The 20,960-nt window shown below is 35.2% G+C and overlaps 2 protein-coding genes across 2 annotated transcripts; one reads left to right on the top strand and one right to left on the bottom strand.

Moving 5' to 3' along the window:
• The first annotated feature begins 289 nt into the window (after positions 1 to 289).
• On the top strand, positions 290 to 3,457 carry LOC130625673 (uncharacterized). The gene is made up of 3 exons (XM_057440773.1): positions 290 to 1,388; positions 1,541 to 1,583; positions 1,868 to 3,457. Exons 1-3 carry the CDS (start codon positions 1,182 to 1,184, stop codon positions 1,969 to 1,971), a joined length of 354 nt encoding a protein of 117 aa, XP_057296756.1. The 5' UTR covers positions 290 to 1,181; the 3' UTR covers positions 1,972 to 3,457.
• Positions 3,458 to 18,633: 15,176 nt separating this feature from the next.
• Positions 18,634 to 19,323, bottom strand: LOC130625062 (uncharacterized). Its single transcript, XM_057440144.1, has one exon. It carries the CDS (start codon positions 19,321 to 19,323, stop codon positions 18,634 to 18,636), a length of 690 nt encoding a protein of 229 aa, XP_057296127.1.
• Positions 19,324 to 20,960: the final 1,637 nt, after the last annotated feature.

The raw sequence follows: 20,960 nt of genomic DNA, 5'->3' as shown, positions 1-20,960 counted from the left end.
TATGATCAAATTTACGTGAACAAACTGCCTATTATGTGACAAGAAACACGAGATTCGATAAGTAAGTAAGTAAGTATGTAAGTAAGTAAGTAAGTAAGGAATCCCCTGCTCCCTATTTCCATATTTTGTGCTCCCTAAATTCCATTTATGCTCCCTTTTTTCAACCAAAACCAAACCCCAGTCTCCCCGCACAAAGTGCAAGAGTTATAACCACTAGGCTGCGGGGCCACCGTCTTTGATTTTTCGTTCTGTAAACTACTACTGACATTGACGATGCAGTGATAAGCAGTTATTTGATAAATCCATAATGGCAGACTTATTTGTGACATTTGGCCTTACACTATGTGGATTTATAGTTTTTGTTGCTTATTTAAGCCAAGGGAAAACGTTTTAACGAAATATTAGAAGGCAGCAGAAATAAACGTGACTATACTGTGGAGAATAAAATACAATGTTGATGTCTTGTGCGGGATATCTCATCATTAAAAGATTGTCTTTAGTAATCGCTGTATATACACCATTACTTCCATCGCAAAACAGTTGTGGTCTCTTTTAGTCCAGTTCAAGTCACTGCCTTATATATTAGGTGTACAATAGGTTTTGTGTATATATAGGTTTTGGTTATATTATGTTTATGGACTTGTGTTTAGTTACAACTGCTTCTTAGGACTTCTTGTCAGTGTAGGATGGCTCAAACAAAACAAAGTAAGACATAAATAAAAGTAGAAATAGAAGTGCTTCACACGTTACATGTGACAATGATAGGTCTGCGAAACATTTACCACGCAGGACGATTTTTTTCTTCTCGTCTGCGGGTATTTTTCCTTAAAAAATCAAGTACATGCCATGTTGCTGTCATGGTATCATTTTCCACCTGGTCTTTGGTGTTGTACGAGCCCTGGTATACAATGCATGCCTTTTAATATAAACAATATTGGATTTGGGGGAGGGGGGCCTGTCTACTTAACTTGTAGGGACATTTTTCCTTTTACAACAAAAGTTTTCTCAATATATTTGTGGAGGGTTGTAGGTCAAAGGAATTGCTTGGCCTACTGAACTTTTCCAATAACAAACAATATTGTGTAGCAAAAGGATTATTGTTTTTTAAATATTGAGTAAATTGCTTCTAAAATGATTATAGGCACCCAGCTAATTATTCCATGTGAATAATAAATTTATTTATGACAATGATTACCAGGCCTCATTTTATGGCACAAGGAAAAACGTTAATAATACCTTTTTTAAAACTAATATTTGAAATGAGTTATGTTTTTGTGCATTTTGTAGCGTGTAACTGTAGCTCTCTATACCACATTGCTGATGAAAAATTGTTTGAATTGTACTTTTTAGAAAATCTCAAAATGAGTTATATAAAAACAAGGAATATGGTAAGAATTATCTGAGTTAAATTTTTTTTGTGTCTTTTACTTGCTCATTATTTTAACTGACCTTTTACCAATAAAATAAGTACACAGACATTCAATCATGCTTGACGTGTGTACTGTGATATTTTATTAAAGCATTGTTTTCACTATCTTAGATTAAAAAATGCAAGGGCAAATTACAGCTTCCCCAAGAGAAAGGTAAGTATGTCAAGTTGGATATATACATGACTTTGAGTGTAAAATAGGAGTGACCAAGTATAACTTTTGATCAAATCTATATATTTTAACTTTGTGCAAATTATATTTGTGATTTTTGTCTTGACTAAAAAAAGTGTAGAAGAGTAATTATATAATGGTTCTGTTGTATGCGCAAACAAGCTTGGTGAATTATTACTAAATTGGTGCAAATTTTTGTTAACTTCAATTTATCCAGTATATATTTTTACTCAATATTTATTCCACAAATTTATGTGATAATTTAGGTGAAATAAATAACCAGAAAGCTGGTCTTGTTGAGTCATTAGTTAGTGTTGTGGAAAATCAACAAGACAAAAATAAAATTGAGGTATATATATTTCCCTGTTGACAATTATTATCTCTGATTATTTCGTTGACAGCAGCCCTATATAATAACAGCGGCAATTTAATTATGATATACTTATTATTTTTACCATTCTGTAAACTGTGCAGTCTATTGCTGTATTCATTTTATTTCTGTCTTAGAAACCTGCTTTAAATTCTACTGGAAAGGGTATGTCTTTCGTCTTTCTCATGGAGGTTTTGGAGACTAAAATTAATATCTCTTTAACATTTAACATTTTCAGTTCCAGGTAGTATCGATATTGAAGAAGCAGATATAAAAGCAGCAGTATATTGCTCAGAACTGCAAGATATATTTAGTGGAAAGGTAAAGTTTTTTCATAGTTTGTATGAAATATTTTCCTCCCCTTTTTTTCTTTTTCATTTTTGAATTAGCAGTTTTCACCTATGTGCATCACCTAAAAACAAATTATTGCCTTTTAAGGTATATTAAACCGAGGATCTTCTGATGACGAAGAAGATCCTGACTGGCTAACAGTAACTGCTATTAACATTAATCAAAAGAGGGAAGAAATAAAAAACAGAGCATTAAGTTCATTTGCTAAGTATTCGCAATTTTTTGTGTTGTTAAAGTTAATTTTAAGTTGATTATACTTACTTGATGCATAAATATTGTTAGAATGTTGCTACGTTCTCCAAAAATAGAAACTAATTTTTTTAATTTTATTTAAGGTAATGAAGTAAATTCTCCACCTATCGAAGCAGATAAAAATGGTAAATACAAATAGAAGTATTATACTTATACACTCACAAATTATGACTGAAACTAATACAAGAAATCGTTACCTACCTTTAGGCACAAGTGAAGAGTTAAATAACAAGATACCAGAACTAATAGGTATATTTAAATTCCTGCTGACCGATCAATATCACCCTGAAAAAAATGTTGCTTTTACCGGACTAACGATGCAAATGCTTATGGAATAAAAGAAGATAGATACTATGAAATTATATTCAACCCTACCATCAAGTGCGCGCCAGAGAATGATACTATGCAGGATAAAATATAGGTTAAAAACATGAGGAAATCGAACAGTATCTGCAAATGGAAATCAAAGAGCGGAATGGAGTCGCGAAAAATGGATTACTAGGCGTCAATGTTATCACTACGGGCGACAGAATTGGGCCATTAGCAGCAGGATTTGGGGCTCCCCTGTGCATTGCTATGGGGGGTAACGCATTGGCTATGGGAATCGGGCAGGCTGGCCAGAGGAATGCTTCAAAAAAATTAGATGTCAAATCACAGAGACATGAGAGTATTAGATTACTAGACGAATCAAAATTGAATTTCGCCGTTGATTTTGCATCAAAGGAATCGAAAACGGGGTTATTAGTAACTATGAGTTTAGTCTAATCATGCAAGAAAAACAGCGATATATGGTGCTAAAAGAGCAAATTCCCTAACGACTTAACCCTATTCGGTCCGGAGTTTCTCGAACATAATATGACCGGGGGCGGAATCCGCCCCCCCCCCTCAATAACTTTTCATAGGGTTGTTCAAATTGAAACTTATAGTACATCATAAAGGGAACAAAATGGCAACAATAAATTTTTGCTTGCGTCAGCACATTTTCTATGACGTCATCAGCTAAAAATTTGTTAAAAATGCCACTATCTGCTTAAAATTTAATTACATTTGTTCTAGAGCGAATTTTTGCATTCTGTTTGAAGTTTCTAAACGCTAAATAAAAGTTATTTAACACATTTTCCGGTTTTTACGTGGATCGCATAAAATGTTGCCAAACATTGCCTGAAAATCCGGTTTTTTCCGATTTTCGGGAAAAATCTGACAAAGTCGGGAAATCAGAATAATCCAAATTATATAAAATGATTCTTCTTAATGAAACAAAGTTGTGTCGTAAGTTTCAAGTTCTAAGGATAATCCTAACGGGAGTTATTAAATTTTCCCCATCATAAGGATTTCATACAGATTTTTAGGGGTAGTTTCGAGTAATGCCCAATATCAAGGCCTCTGAAAGGTATGGAACTTAAGAATTTGGGATGCAGGTGTCTAATAGATAAATATTGAAACTTAATAAGTTTCATAACCATATAACATAGCAATAAGGAGTTATTAAAAGAAACCGTTAGGGGCGCGGAATCCGTCCCCCGGACCGAATAGGGTTAAGCGTATTGTTAAAAATATCAATGCACAAGAACGTGCCCAGTTACTTGCAAAAGGTAGACAGGAAGGTAAGGATGAATCTTTAGAAAAAATTTAATCTGTACAGTATGTCAGCGGTACTTAGATTCCTCGATATAGTCTGGTATAATTTTATAGGAAGTATATTCCTACAAAACTACATGCTGCGTGTATATTCGATCTCGCAACCGATCACATCACCAGTATCAGCATTGATCCGCAGATTCCCATCATGTACTATAGTTCGCAATGTTTTAGCGAAATCTTGAAAATATTTTTCAAGATTTTTTTCATATGCAATTTCAACACAAGGTTTACAATAAGGACCGTCTGTTTGTGTTGAAATATCCTTGTAGTTAGCTTTGCGGATTGCCTCAACAAGATCGTCCTTATTCAGTGTAGAATAACGAGAAATTTTCAATATTTTTGCTTCTTTTCGAAGTACTTTCATTTTAGTCATATAGTTCTTATCAACTATATAAAACCTTTACAACACAATAAGGCTCTCGTCTTCAACATCATGCTCAGATTCACTCCAATAATTAGCACTATACCTATAGTTTGGATGTAAAAGTTGCACCCTTTTCTATAAATACTTCCTATTTTTAAGATGGCCGTACACTCACAACCTAATTTTACCTTTAAGTTCTTTCAAATTGGGGTTGATATAACGATCTTTCTTCACATCTAGGTTGGTGAAGCAAGCCCTGCTTTCCCACTCCACTTTTTTTAAGATTTCCTGATATTTTTCTAAACATTCCGGAAAATCAACAAGATCGAACGACATGGTGAACGCTGAATTCAGACTATATTTAGAGACACCTTGGGAGTAGATTTTCTAGGTTGCCGTCTTGATCATAATAGCCAATCACAAACCATTCATCTTTACCTTTGTTTGCCGGAATAGACTCACTCACCAATAGGTTTTCAAGGTTCACATCTTCGATATTGTAGGGTGTCACATTACTATAAAAATCGTTTGATTTAATCATTTGGTCTCCAAATTTAAACATCTCTTTTATTTATATGAGAAAAATTTACAATACAATTTTTTTATTTTTTCGTCGAACATTTACAAAAACCACTGTTATATAGTACATATGACTGATAACAACGCCAACATAAAATTTTACTTTGCACCACAAATTTTCTCCCACATTTGCACTTACATGGGCATCAAGCACACATTCACAATCATCGCACTCTTCTTTTATCGTTTTGTTTTATGTTTTCCTTAGAATCATGAACAGAACTCTTCTGGAGTATATCGAATTATATTGTGATCATATGTAATGGCCTTAATAAACATCTTTTTGGTTTTGAAACAATTTGGAACATGCTCGAGCATACAGGGACCGTGTTCAACTGCTTTATTACACATATCTTGCGTTTTGAAACAATTTGAAACATACCCGAGCGCCAGGGGATCTGCATCAACTGCTTTGACGCACATTTCTTGGGGTTTTAGATGATATGGAACAGACTCAAGCATACGTGCGTTTTTTCAAGTGCTTTATTACACATTCCCTTGGTCTTGAATTGAGCCCCATGTCTTGAGCACTGAGATATAAATCTGAGGCATCCATTTATTTATACAAAAACATTATATCAATAAATTTTTATTGAATTTATTGATTTAGCCCATAATTTTGGAATTGTTTCTCACCATCCAGCATGCACCAATCCCAATATCGATCTTGATGCCATGTTAAAGGCATCAATTCATTTTTAATTTGAACCTTCTGCGCTTTCCGCTGCCAATAGACATCGAGCAATACAGATTCAACCTTTCTACATAAATCATGAGTAACGAAACAATCCGGGACCCACTTCGGATTGAGTATATACGGATTGCATTCAACGACTCGCGTTTTGTGATAATCTGGAACAAACACGAGCGGATTAAAATTCCATTCAACTACCGTATTAAACATTTCCTGGTTCTTGAATCGATCTGGAACATGTGAGAACATATAGGGATTTTTTTCAACTGCCCTGATACACATTTCCTGGGTCTTGAATGGATTCGGAACATCCTCGAGACTATAACACACACCCTCATTGCACACTTCTTGTTTTGGTCTTAAATTGATCTGGAACACATACGAGCATCCTTGGATTTCCCTGACCCGCCCCTTTACACATTTCCTGGGTTTTTAAATGATACGGAACGTACTCGAGCCGAATGGGTTCCTCTTCAACCGCTCTATTGCACATTTCCTGTGCGTTAAATAGGTCGGGAACATATCAGAATATATAGGGATTCTTTTCAACTGCTTCTTTGCACATTTCCTGGCTCTTTAAATGACTTGGGGCATTCATGAGCAGGATGGAATACTCCTCAACAACCTTGTTACATATGTCTTGAACATTGAAATATAAATCTGAAGCAGTCATTTTATTTACAGAGAAATATTTTATCAACACATTTTTTTTTAATTTACTGTTGAAGGTTATGACGTCACACTCTGTCATTTATTGGTGAAGGTTTTTGCGCATGCGCAGAGGTTTGTCGGATGACGTCCTTTTTCGCGCATGCGCAGCAGCAGATTTTGATGACTTCATATGGTTGCTATGACAACAAAAATATTTTCGTGCCCAATTTATTTGGAGTCATGCATTTTACGGGGGGGTGCCAGGGGAGAGAGGGAGAAACGGGGGATTTACGCCTGAACCCTAAATGTATAGTTTGAAAAGCTCCTCAATCTACTTGGCTGAAGTAATCGTGATGAAACAAAGCAATTTTCTTAGCTAGGAATTTTGCATTGGTATACTTATTCATATTTGCCGTGACGAATTTTTAAACCACCGGGAGTGAACTTCTTTGTTATAAATGAATCTGTAGTTATAGTTACGGGCAATTAAACGTTGTTTTTGTGGTTTTCTGTATTGTTTAAAACGTCTTATTTGTAGGCGTTTTTAATAAAGTCAACAACATCTGTTCATCATAAGAAGCACAGTAATTTAAAGTATTTTTAAGTGCCAATATTAGGACCAACAATGAGTATGTTTATTATTTTTTATTGACAATATATTTCGGATAAACATTATCCATCATCAGGTCTAAAAGCAAATAAATAATGTTAAAAACAGTTAAAAACAAGTATAAAATTATTCAACATATCATACATAAACTACACCTCACACTACAACAAATCAAATTTGCAAGAAAATCTAAAAACAAAACGAGTTTAGAAGAGAGTAAGGTAATTAAATTTTTATTACCAATGCTCTGCTTCTATATTCAGAAACCATTTCGACGATTGCAATAATCTTTTAACAATGGAAAATGTATCAATTTTATGTTCATCAACACGGAACGTTTATCATTTAATGACTCTTGAGGCGTTAATGATCAATTACATCAAACCGGTTTTAAATACAAAAGACGAATATAGAAGCAGAGCATTGGTAATAAAAATTTAATTACCTTACTCTCTTCTAAACTCGTTTTGTTTTTAGATTTTCTTGTAAATTTGATTTGTTGTAGTGTGAGGTGTAATTTATGTATGATATGTTGAATAATTTTATACTTGTTTTTAACATTATTTATTTGCTTTTAGACCTGATGATGGATAATGTTTATCCGAAATATATTGTCAATAAAAAATAATAAACATACTCATTGTTGGTCCTAATATTGGTATTTTATCGTGAAGCCACAATGTTTTTATCTTATTATTTTTAAGTGGGTTAGTATTTTCTTTCTTATCACCTTGGACGTCATCCAAGATGATAAGAAAGAAATTTTTTATCGCATCAAATTATGTTAATAAAACTTAAACTTTTTTTAACACAGTATTATACCGTGGATGGATTGGATAAACTAAATCCTAGCAACTGTACAATTGTGTAAGCATGTCTATATACAAAATAGTATTTTATGCAAGTCACTACTTCGACATCTTCTATTTTTGCCGCAGTGGGTCATTGAGCTATGGAAAGCCAGTAATAAACTTTTCTTAAGCTTTTACGATACTTAAACCTTTTTAGATGTAGAAGTTGCTTTTTGTTTTTGGGATAAAGACACCTTCTTCTTTGTTGGATCTTTACTTTAATGGCATTATTTTGCCTGCCACACAAATGTTTCAGATTTTCGATACTAGCTTAACAAAGAAACCTTTCCATAAAATCAAAGCAGATATTAATTTTGAAGTTTATATTTTTAATTTTTAGAACTCTACTAAATTTGCTAAACTATGATAGTAAACTTTTAAAAAGGCAAGGCTAGTCTTTGTGTTAAAAGATTCAGGAGATCAAGTAACTAATTCTGGCTATATAATTATTATTTATGACAGCTTCCTATAATTACTTTAGGCGCTGATATAACTATACAGATTATAAGAATAACGTGTTTAATTAACCGGAAACATGCTGTGTATGCAGGTTTTGAAGAAAGATTGTGGCACCCACAAGGTGTTTGTGTGTGCTACAATGGTCAGCCTTTTATGAAATTTGGCATGTGCTAGGTTAGAACAGTAAGAATTATTTTAGAAAGAAAGTTCAATGGATGTGAAAAAAAATCAACAAAAAATTAAATTTTTTGCTCTTTGTCAATTTCAGCCATGAAAGAAAGATTTCTTCATCAGACAACTAGATTAAGTCCTGTCAGTTTTAAAACGGACATTATTAAAAGTAGCATAGGTATTTATAATATTAAATGAAATTTATTCACGTTGTTACGAATTTAAGTTAGCAATGGTATCGTACCACAACTATGTTGCCGTTACAAAAGAGATCGTAATTAAATAATTATACATCAAATTATAAAGGTTTAAAAGGTCAACAGTATAGACATGACAAAATAATAAAGCTGATATTAAATGTAGATATCCTTTTCCACCGATATTTTTAAACCTAATGTATGTGGTTTATATCAAGATTTTGGGGTTTATAAACGATTTTCTTCTTGCAATCAAAATAAATAAAACGACCGGAGACAACAATGTCAAACCAACTATGAATGTATAGCAATGTTGGACCAGATAAGCAGATGCTAAACTTCCAACTACAAAGCAAAAATTTAATATATTAAATCTCAAACTTTCAACGTAAGCTTGATGTTTCGAAGCTACCATTGATGATGCAACAATAACTAAAAAAATTTGTTCTCCTATCTCTCCTATAGTAATGCATACAGCCAGAATTATTGTCAGCATTATTATGATAGGAATGTGTATATGGTGTCCTTTTATTAATATAGTCTGGAAACATCCTGCCAGAAAACCAAATACAACGCTAGCTATTCCACAAATATAAACCGTTTTGTAAGTTAGCTTCGTCAATGTGAGTGCTACAATAATTCCGAACATCACGAGGCTGTAGAAGAAGTAAAAAATTGTATTTACATAATAAGGTAACGATAACACCGTGATAATTACTGGAAAACTTCGCGTGAAGATTTCTTGACAAAACGCAGACACAAACGTGAAAAACATTATAAACATAAAGTCAAAACTTTCAACAATTTTTCTGATTACAAATGAGAACGATTCTTTTTTGTAACTTCGATTTCTAATATCTTCCTCCCCAGTCTCTTCTTTTAAGTCATATTCTTTGGATAGGTCGCTCGCTAGTAAGAGAATACCTGTTTGTGACACAATAATTAGAAATAGGGAGATGATACCACAAACATTATGTATAGTTATATGCAGACTAAAAACGACAACATCAATATTTTGAAAAAAACTAACAATGATCGGACCAAGTCCGATTCCTAGAAAAAATGACGCCATTAAAACTGGCATTTTTCTCTTCATTTCATCGGGCGGATACGACCTAGCTACTTCTGCACGGATTACTATTCTCATAACTGTAGTAAATCCAACAAAGAATCGTCCCACTGCGGCAAAGATAGGAGATGTGGGGATCATGTACAAAAAACATCCAAATATGCCAAGAAAATTGCACATTAATATAATTAATGTTGTACGTCTTGTTCTGTCCGCAAACCTTGCGATAAAGGTGGAAAATAAAACTGTGGGAAAATAATATGAGGCGCCGATTATTCCATAAAACAATTCGAGATTTTCGAGGCCATTCCAAGTCGTTAAATAAGCCCATAATGTCACAATTACAGCAGATTGGTCTATGCCCACCGCAAAAAGGTGAAGCGTATAAGCAATGAATGTATATTTTCTCTTTTTCTCCCATGTTTTACTGTAATCTCTGATCATTTTTCAGCCTACGTTGTTGTTTTTGTTGTTGCTACTGGTGTAGGTGGTAGTCTTTTGAAAACCGGTACAGTATGTATATAAATTAACTAAACTTTCCAATTAAAAAAAAACAGTCAGCCAAAAATTTCAAGAAGCTTTTGTCAGGAGAAGCGCTGGCAAAAAATTATGAATAGGTCATACAAATGTTGTCAAATGATGTCTATGAGACTGATTATATACTCTATTATTCTGTTACCATTAACAAATAATTAACAGATTAAAGTAATTAAAGTGAAGTAATTAAAGTGAAGTAATTAAAGTGAAGTAAGTAAGTAAGTAAGTATGTATGTAAGTAAGTAAGTAAGTAAGTTTGTACATTTGGTAGATTACTGGGACCTTTTCTCACTTACAAGCTGCTTTTCTGGGACCGAAAAGTTTTCTGGGACCACTGCCGGTCCCAGAAAAAAAGTTGTTGTTTTTGATAGTTTTATGGTTCCGCGACTTCAAAAAAACAAATCTAAGCGAGGTCCCACAAAACTCAAATCGGAACATTTTTCACCTTTACTATTTCGTTTGTTTTACACGAGATTTCTGGGACCAAAATTTTTTTTTCTAAACTTTTTACTTTCCGTTTGTTTTGAAGTTAACTTCCATCGTATTTATGTTTCTGATTAAAAAACACCTTTAAATTACTTTTCTGGCTTACTTCCTTACTTGCGGTCCCAGAAATGTAGCAAATTAACGTTTGGGAAAAGTCATGCACTTTAAGAGAGACCCTTCCATAGTATTTCATTAGAAGTCACTCTTACACTTTCACTCTTTGCACTGGGGCAGCAATCTATATGATCTGTAATGGAAAATGTGTGGAACGAAATACATTTGAAAATTAAAACAACAACGCTGTTGTTTTATGACGAGGGCCAGCTGTACAAGGTTTTTAACGAGAATGTCATAACTTGAGACAGTACATTTATGATCCCTAGGGTCACGTGTGTGGATTGAACGTAACGGATTTTACTAATGTCAAATCATCTTTCGGAGAGTTGATGCGGAATTTCTAAGAGAAAAAGGACGCCGAAACAGAGGAAAACCCAGTAATTTATCCGCAGAATAACTTAAAACGCCAATAAAGAAATCGTTCTTGCTTTAATGCCTTCAACAACAGAAAAATTGTGGCAAAAGGTTGCTGTACTGTTTGTCTGAGTTTGCTTAGGATGAGGCTTTCTGACTACTTCTACAACGCCACATTTAACATTCATTATTTACTGCAATATACTGTCTTAGTAAGAGGCTCAAAAGTTAAACATCTAACATAAAGCAGGAAAGTACCATTAAAATAACAAAAAATGGTTTCTATGACCGCCGTGGTTGGATGCGTAAAGTCCCACCCAAAATTTATCTTAAATACTACTTGCTTCTGTCTAAAAACATGTGGAAGATAGTTATTCAAAATTTTAATCCATAAAACTACTTAATCGGTTAAAAACTTTTAATCCTTTAAAAACATTCAATCCTTCAAAGCCACGGGTCGTACCCAAGCTTTTTATGCACAAAAATAAAAAATAAAAAATTGAAAATGAGTCGACCTTCCCTTCAAGGAACTTAGACGCCCCCACCCCCATCCCACCCCCGTTCGTTGTCACAAATTGCATTGCGGGAATGGCAAGTTTAGGATAGTGCTTAAGATTATGAAAAAGGGTACTTGCCGGAAACGCTGAAGGTACCGTGGGGGCTTTCAGTTGAACGTCGGTGGTTAAAAAAACTCTCACTTTAAAAACCATTAAAGGTCCGAATTAACTAGAGCTAATAACTTTGGCGGTACGAGACGGTGAATCGAACAGGCGCGGGCATTTCCAGGTGAGAACAGACAAAAAAATCGAAAAAAACTCAAACACTTGCCTGCTGCTCCTTCATATTAGGCGATTTAGGCAAGTCGGGACCCACTTGCGAAACTGAGTAACAATAAAAAAGTTGTCAAAACTCGCCTCTGTATATGCAGGTGTTTTTGGTTTATGCCAATTTAGAAAAGACCAAAGGAAGCTGTTCTTAGTTCTTTGACCTAACTCTAGATGCTCCACTTTGCAGTGTATAAATTTTTTAAATCTATTGAAAACTCATCATATCACATGTAGTTATTCCACGCACATATCCGTGCCTTAGGAAACAGTTTTTTTTTAATGTGTGTGAGGAGGTGGGGAGGGGGGATTCTAAAGTTTATTGTCTCCGCAGAGTATACCTTCGTTTTGCCCGAAAGAGGATACTGGTTTGCATGCATTTTTGGCTGGAAGATAATAAGATTTGACAAAAATTCACATATTGAATTATCCGCTAACTCTTTAAAAGGGTAGAATTTTTGTAGTTTTCTTATTATCGTTAAATATGTATTTTTTCTCCGTGTGGAATTTTGTTTTTAAATCATTAATTTCATTAAAGAAGGCAAATAAACGTTTTAAATTATCATACTTCAGACAGTGAGCAAAATTTGATCCGCGGCCCCAAAAGTTGAGAGCAACAGACGAATCCACTACACTACGTGTGGCAAAATGCTTACAACGCACGCAGTAGCTTATCCGGATGGCGTGTATATATATAGATAAATTTTTGTCACGATAACAATGTTAATTGTTCGTTACTTTGCCGGTACATTAATTTATAAACCCATCACGGAAAATTTAACTTAGCATACAATACACAATACAGATGACCAAGTCGATTTGTTTTATCACATGATTTGTTCTAATTAAAATGTGAACAAAATGTTTTATAGCTAATAGATTATAGTTTTTAGGAGACGTTTTATAGAGAAAAATTAAAAACCTAACTTTTTTTTCGACCAACTTTTTGCCGTTTTTCCTTTCTCGTTGCTACTTTTTATCAATTTTATGCAATTATTCTTTATTTGTGACTAAATTCAAAAATTTAGTCGGCCAAAAGTGATCAAATTTCGTCCAAGTGACCAATATTTTTTTACCGACTAATTGTTTTGCCGACGGACGGACAGACACACAGACAGACGGAACTGGAGTATTAATATAATAGTCAGAACCTAAGTCCATAAATTTGCAATATTTAACATAAATTCTCTCAAAAAAAGTTATTTTTGAAATTTGAGTGTAGGAAGAAATAGTTTTATGTTAATATCCCCAAATCGTTAGCTTAAAAAAGGATTGTCCGCTTTATCGAGATGTCCGCTTTTATGGAGATTTGACCAAAATTCAGAATTTTGAAAAGTTCTTTCGCGAGTAATGTAAATGATAGAAACGAGACGTTATTGCACGGTCGCAGGTAACTTCGCCCCGGGACTTTTTGTCTTTTTTCTCCGCTGCGCTCGCTGTAAGGTATAAAAAAGATACAACGGGTCTTAGGATGGTGTTGTGTCGCAGTGACTTTCATAAAGGAGGTTGTCCAAATATAAATAGGGCTATTATTTACAAAGCGGACATAAACACTTTAGTCCAGTCCAAGATACTAGCGATTTTTTGAAGTCCTCAATAGAACCAGATAACTTTATTTTTTGAGGAAGCAAGTTCCATAATTGACAGCTTCTAAATAACAACGAGTTTGTTCCAAAACGTACTGATTTAGTTGGAGGAAGACAGAGTACACTCGAATTACGTAGTGTGTGAGAAGTGTTCTTGTATTAAAGGAGACTTTTTATTAAGTCTGCATTTGATCCGAACAAGCTTTTGTAAATTTCTGATAACATAATATTTATATTTGCGGTGTGTATTGTAACACCGCCAGTAGATAAAATCACGCAGAGAACACTCATACTCTCCAGTTACTGTTCTTAATGTTCTTTTGTGAACCCTATTAACATTATTATTACAGGTTTTGCTACAGTACATCCATATAAGAGGACAATACTTAAAAGTTGATAAAACAAACGCATTACATAGGCGTATTGCTTGTTGATCTGTAACAAATTTCCTAATACGTTGGAGACATCGCAACTTTTTGGTAGCTTGATTACAAATAGTATTTATATGTATATCAACTTTAAGTTTCTTGTCAATATGTATTCCTAATAATTTAACACTGTAGGAAGGAATAATTTGCTTCTGATTGATGTACAAAGCTAATTTTCTCTTATCCATGCCCAAGAACATGAGCTGAAATTTAGCTGGGTTAGCAACGAGTTGGTTAGCTTTAAATCAACGCAATGAGTTTTCCATATCTACTTCTAGATCAGAAATAACAGAATCGATTGATGATGCACAACTGTACAGGGTATTGTCGTCAGCAAAATTGCAAACTTCTGTCCTTTGCATGAACAAAATAAAATCATTTATAAATATGTTAAATAATAGAGGACCTAATATTGAACCTTGAGGCACTCCTAGAAGGATCTCAAGCCACATACTGTAAGCTGATCCTATCTTCACTCTCTGGAATCAGTTACTAAGATAATGCCTAAGAAGTTTTAAACTATTTTGACTGAAATCATATGCTGCTAATTTTGCAATTAGAAGTTTATGTGGTAGACAGTCAAATGCTTTAGATAAGTCCATAAGAACAGTACCAACTTTACCAGAATTATCAAGACAAGATTGCCATTAATGGAGCAAATTTATCAGGGCTGTCTGTGTACTATATTTTGCTCGGAATCCACAAGAATTACTTGAAAAAATTTTTTGGAAAAAAACATTTAATTGAAGAGAGAAGCTTTTCAAAAACTTTCGATAAGGTTGGAAGGAGGCTAATGGGCCTATAATTCTTTTTTAGAGTAGTGTCATCCTGTTTATGAATAGGAATGACACTAGCTAACTTTAGCTCCGTTGGAAAAGTGCCTTCTAAGATACACGTGTTAATGCAATCAGTGAGAGGAACACCACAAATCCTAGCAACAGATTGGAGAACTTTAGTCGAAATTTGACCACTTTTTTTGGGGGGGTGGTTAATACTCATAATGACTTGATAAGTCTCCCATGGGTGAATATGACAGAATTTGAAAGTAGATCCGTCATTATATAAATCCTTAATGTTGTTAATGCTCGGGTGATCTGAATACTTATCTAGGATCTGATATAACTCAGTGCAAACATAATCATTTTTCCACTTGACAATGCCTAGAGAAGACGTAACATTCGTGGAATAATCGTTAAAAATATCTGCAACTTCTTTTTCATTCTGAACAACAATACTATTTTCAATCAAAGAGACAGCTTCATTTGAAATACATTTGTTGCTAAAAAAGGGTTTACAAGCTGACCAGAAATCTTTAGAACTGCTGCTCGTTTTATTACGTTCAACCTTTTCAAAGAACTGTCTCTTTGAAAGTTTATTCAGATTTACTACATAATTCCGTTGACTTTTTTATTTGTTAAAGTCATTAACGCTTCTTGTTTTATTATAAATGTTTTTTAGTCGAGAACACTTCATTATGGCTTTTTACTAATATGTGGTTTATTATTTCCCCGTATGATTCTCTTTTTGTAGGGGGCATGTCTGCTAAGAGTATTTGAAAGCATTTCATTAAAAGAGGTAAAATTTCCACTTTGGGATGTCACAAGACTTGCCTTAAGATCATTTGAAAAAGCGTCTTCAGAGAATTTTTTGAAACTACGATAGACAACCTGTTTAGGAGGTATATGAACAAATGTTGCCTAGCCTGTATGGTTTTTTGTTGCCATCTAGCATCAACCGCCCCCCAGGCAAAGATTCGTCAGGCTTAGTTTCACCTATACAAAGAACATCTACATTTTGTAAAACTACATTGCCCAAGTCATCCAGTTTATTCATAATCGAATTAACATTTACGTAAGATAAGATAACATTTTTTGGATGAGATAACATCAAACCTTTCATAAAAGCACTGATATCATCACGATCAACATAAGTGCTGTCAATGATTTCGCTATTATTTGCATCTCGAATTTTTAATCTTTCAAATAGTTAAGATAGTTATTAAAATTATTTGCCAAGTATGAATTTCCTTTCTTGCTCAGGTGTAATTTCTTTGTACTTAAACACGAATCATCAATATTGTTGTTACTAATGAAATCGATGTCATTATTTACGGAAAACTTTTTTAATCGACTGTTTGATTCTGTAACTTTGTTCTCAAAACCAGGTATATCCTTTCTTGTAGTTAAAGCAGAAATAGCTAACCTAGTAGATGGAGAGTGAACTTTGAGATAGTCATGTATCATTTTAAAGTGGTCGACGGTTTTGATGTTTTTCGACAAATCATTTGTTCCACCGTGTATTATTATTACGTCAGGGGATTTGTTAATTTCGGGTTTTATGTAATGATAGATATCATCTGTTGAAGCTCCAGAGTGCGCTTTAATCGACACTTTATTTTCTTTAAAACCTTTTTCAACCAAACCAATTAACATCGAGTCTCCAATGATTAGATTTTTTTGATCGTTTGTAATTTTACGATCATAATAATTGGTATGGTTCAGAAGTAAAAACGACACAAAGTAGTGGTAGAAAATGTATTCTTAAATAGTTTGCAGTTATATTTTTGGGGTATGGGTTGAGGTGCTAGGGCTTCGTTAAAAATTAAGTACTGAAATAAATTACTGACATTGTAACAGACTAGACAATTAAAAAATTACTGACATTTTAACAGACAAGACAATTCGCACTACATGCTTTAGACAACGGACTCTTGAATCTTGACACTACATGTCTATTATGGGGAGTGTTTATCGTAACAGTTGGCACACGGGCTTCTTCTAACTGCACCACATGGCCACTGGCTTCTTTTAGACATTTTGACAACGGACTCATGACACTTGACACATATTTCTTACTATGGTGAGTGTTTATCGAAACAGTTGGCACATGGGCTTCTTTTTACTGCACATAATGGCCACTGGCTTCTTTTAGACATTTTGACAACGAACTCATGACACTACATGTCTATTATGGTGAGGTTTTTATCGTAACGATTGGCCCACGGGCTTCTTTTTCCTTCACCATATGGCCACTGGCTTCTTTTGACATTTTGACAACCGACTTTTGACAGTACATGACAATTAATGACAATTAAACGTTTGTCTCATTATAACAGACTGACATGAACTGACACGCTCTATACTTACAAAATACTTAATTAACTCTATCACTGTCGACAAAATAGACATATGCACCTAAACCGGCTGACGAAGGAAGCCCAGCACCCCCAAATTTCCCCAAATTGAAAAACCAAGAGTTGACTAATATGTAGTCTTCTATAAGTACGACATTAGCTACATACTATGATTTAACACAACACGTAATCGTAAATAAATATCTGCAACTAATAAACTGCTGTCATATTGGAAAATATACAAAGAATAGTGCAACATTTACAGTATCCTTACAGACGTTTGAAACTCAAAATTGTATATGTTAGGGGATTGTAATAACCTACATACTATATATACTCAGTTAAGTTAAGTTAAACTCAGCTTAAAGCACAGACTTAATGTCCCAGATTTTTGTCAGTCCATTTAACTCTGCTATGCGAGTAGACCATTCTTTCAAAGCGTTGTCTGACAGGTGAATATACCTTCTGTAGCAATCACTACTCCAGCGTCCAATAATTTTAATAGCGGAATCGGGTATCCCGCAGGAAGCTGCAGCCGAAGCACCACCAATGCGAAAACTATACGTGTTAATGTTAATATTGTTAGGCAAGCTTATTGTAAGAAATGAAGAAACAAACTTCCGGGTAACAAACTTTCCGTCACTAAACGTGAACCAGGGCCCTAGTTTGGTTCCTCTGAATGCTAGGTAATTTTGAATGGCTTTGTAAGGACAAAGAGAGCCTCCAATTTTTGCTAAGCGAATCTTGCACCCTAGCCTAAACGGATCTGTTTTAGAGCACTTAAGGTTAATTACAGCATTTGAACCACACGTGGAAAAGGATATGTCAGCAGGTGTGAGGTGAGTTTCTGTATCAAAAGTGGACGTGGTGGGGCAAACATACTCTGACACCCTTAACAGGCCAAAAAATGCCACTAAGATAAGACAAGTCCACATTGCTTTGTCGTGGTTGGAAAACATAGAGTTTTTTATAAACATTATCATTTTGCGCAGATCAGCTGGTGTAATTGGTAGTCTCTGAGAAGCAGAATTTGGATGACATCTTCTAATGCCACGCAAAACATAGTACAGGCGACCCATGTGGGCTATCTTCGTGTCAAAGCCACGTATTACACTCTCGTACTGAACCCCACAAAGATAGACTTTAATAGTGGCAAATTTGACGCGTCTTGCCAAATATGTCACAAACAGTTGAAGTGTTGATTCTGTCAGAGGAAAGGTAGGTACAGATGTAGCTTCACAAAGGAGAGATATCCTGACCGATATGTTGCCCTGGTGTTTGTTGAAATGGACGAGTTTAAATAATGACTTAAATCTCTTTGAAGAGTTGTAGTATCGATGAAGGAACTGGTGTTGGATCTGCTTCGGCTTCTGGGCATAGACGTTTGAAGTGTTGTACCTGCAATCGAGACAAAAGATCTGCATAAGTATTGTGCTGGCCTTTAATGTGGTGTACCAGGAGGTTTATATTGTGTTCTGCTATGTAGAAAAATAAAAAAGGTACAAGATGCATGATGTTTGGACAACGACACGACCCAGAGGACCACACATGAACAATAGCCAAATTATCTGTGTATAACACTAATTGCTTGTTTTTCCTTGCCTCGCCCCAAGAAAAAACTGCTACAACTATGGCCAATAACTCAATGAAGGTGATACTATACTCATGAATAAGGTTTAAGGCAATTGATAACCATGCACCAGAAAAAAATCCTCCTATGCCTACTCCAGAAGCATCAGTAAAAAGATTTATGGAAGAGGAGTCTAATGTTTCAGTGTGGATAATAGCGATGCCATTCCAAGTGGGGAGAAACTCACACCACCATTGAATATCCTTGCGAGACTCTGTTGTAAGAGAAATATGATGGTGCAAGGAACGAACTGTAGTGGAGAGATCAATAAGACGTCGTAAGAACATTCGACCACATTTCACAACCTTACACGCAAAAGACAAAGACCCTATGAGAGATAACAGTTCTCTCTTTGTGCATTTCTTCATCCCTAACCAATTATGAAGTGAAGATAGTAATTCAGTGAACTTATCTTGTGGGAGACGAACAACAAAATTTACTGTGTCTATTTCAATGCCCCAGGTATGTAATTACTTTGCAGGGTCCTACCATCTTATCTGGAGCCAACGGAACACCAAGCAAGTCAAAAACGTCCTTAATCAACTTTACTATAGCCTGACATATATTTTTAGACAGTGCAGCTGTGATGAAATCATCTAAATAATGTAAGAGATTTTTGACAAAATAAATCCACAATAATATCCACTCTAGAATATTAGCAAAGTTGTTAAAGATGAAAGGAGAGGAACGCCCACCAAAAGGAAGAACTACGTCAAAAAAGTATCTTCCCTTCCACTTATAACCTAATAGGTGCCAATCACTAGGATGCACAGGGCACAGTCTAAAAGCGTGCTTTATGTCCAACTTAGCCACGTAACAATTTCTACCCAACCTTTTAACCATTTCAACCGCATCGTCGAATGATGAGTAGGAGACCGAATAGTCCTCTTTGGTAATTCCATCGTTAACTGAATGTCCATGTGGTGAAGAAAGGTCTAATACCACTCGCACCGTCCCATCCTTTTTTGGTGCAGCACCCAGGGGAGAACAATGTAATTTAAATGGTGGTGAAGCAAATGGGCCCACCGTATGTCCCCTATTCAGGTCTTTCAAAATCGCCTCATCAACTTTGGTTTCATACTCTATGGAAGATTTGTTGTTATTTATGCATGACTTCAACTCATTGTCCTGAAAACCAAGTTTGAATCCATATCTAAAACCTGATACAATAAACCGCACTAATGTTTTGTTTGAATGACCAGTCAAGAGACTCTCTAATACATCAACCTTAACCGGGGTTGTGACAAGCGATTTTACAGGAAAGAATTCATTTGGTATTTGGCCTAGAGGACCTGAGTGGGCAATGGAGTGCTGGGTGTCCTGAAGATCCACAGGAAAAACACCTGTGAGAGTAGGTGCATAGGGTATATGTGCAACTGAGTCCTCTATTAAATTTAATGCACCGTGGTTGCTGGGAATTACTGCGAAACTGGTGGGGGACATTCCGAAACTGCTGCTCATCAGCCTTCGTAAACCGGCCATTTCGAGTGGGGCATTGGTTAGCGAAGTGCCCTACTTCATTGCAGATAAAACATGCATAGCTCGACCTGCTGGAGGATGTAGATGACGATGACCCCCAAGCAACAGCATTCCTTTTTGGCAACACAGGAGCGCCTCTAAGGTGCTGGTTGTATAGCAGGTCATCAATAACATCCCACCTCTTGCTGGTATCATTTGCCAGATGTGTTCTGTGTAGTTGGTCAAAGGCATATACATATGAAAAATTATACTGGTTGGCAAATTGGGCAATGTACGTCTGATATCTGACTAACTGCTGAGCTAAGTGTGGTGAGTACTGGAGCATACAACTAAGATATTAGCTCCAAGCCAAACTCCACGAAGCATAATCCTTAATACGAGACTTAGTTATGTTTTTTCTACACATAGCTAATGTGGGTGTGCCATCCACGGTGCGCATCCTCATCTCGTACTCACCTCCATCGTCCATGGGCAAGGACAACAAGGACGTTGTTAAGGCATTGAGCGATGGAGGCAATAAATAGTC

Source organism: Hydractinia symbiolongicarpus, chromosome 14, assembly GCF_029227915.1.
Source record: "Hydractinia symbiolongicarpus strain clone_291-10 chromosome 14, HSymV2.1, whole genome shotgun sequence".
Lineage (NCBI taxonomy): Eukaryota > Metazoa > Cnidaria > Hydrozoa > Anthoathecata > Hydractiniidae > Hydractinia > Hydractinia symbiolongicarpus.
The sequence above is the reverse complement of the archived record's forward strand: the minus strand, read 5'-3'. Positions and strand labels throughout refer to the sequence as shown.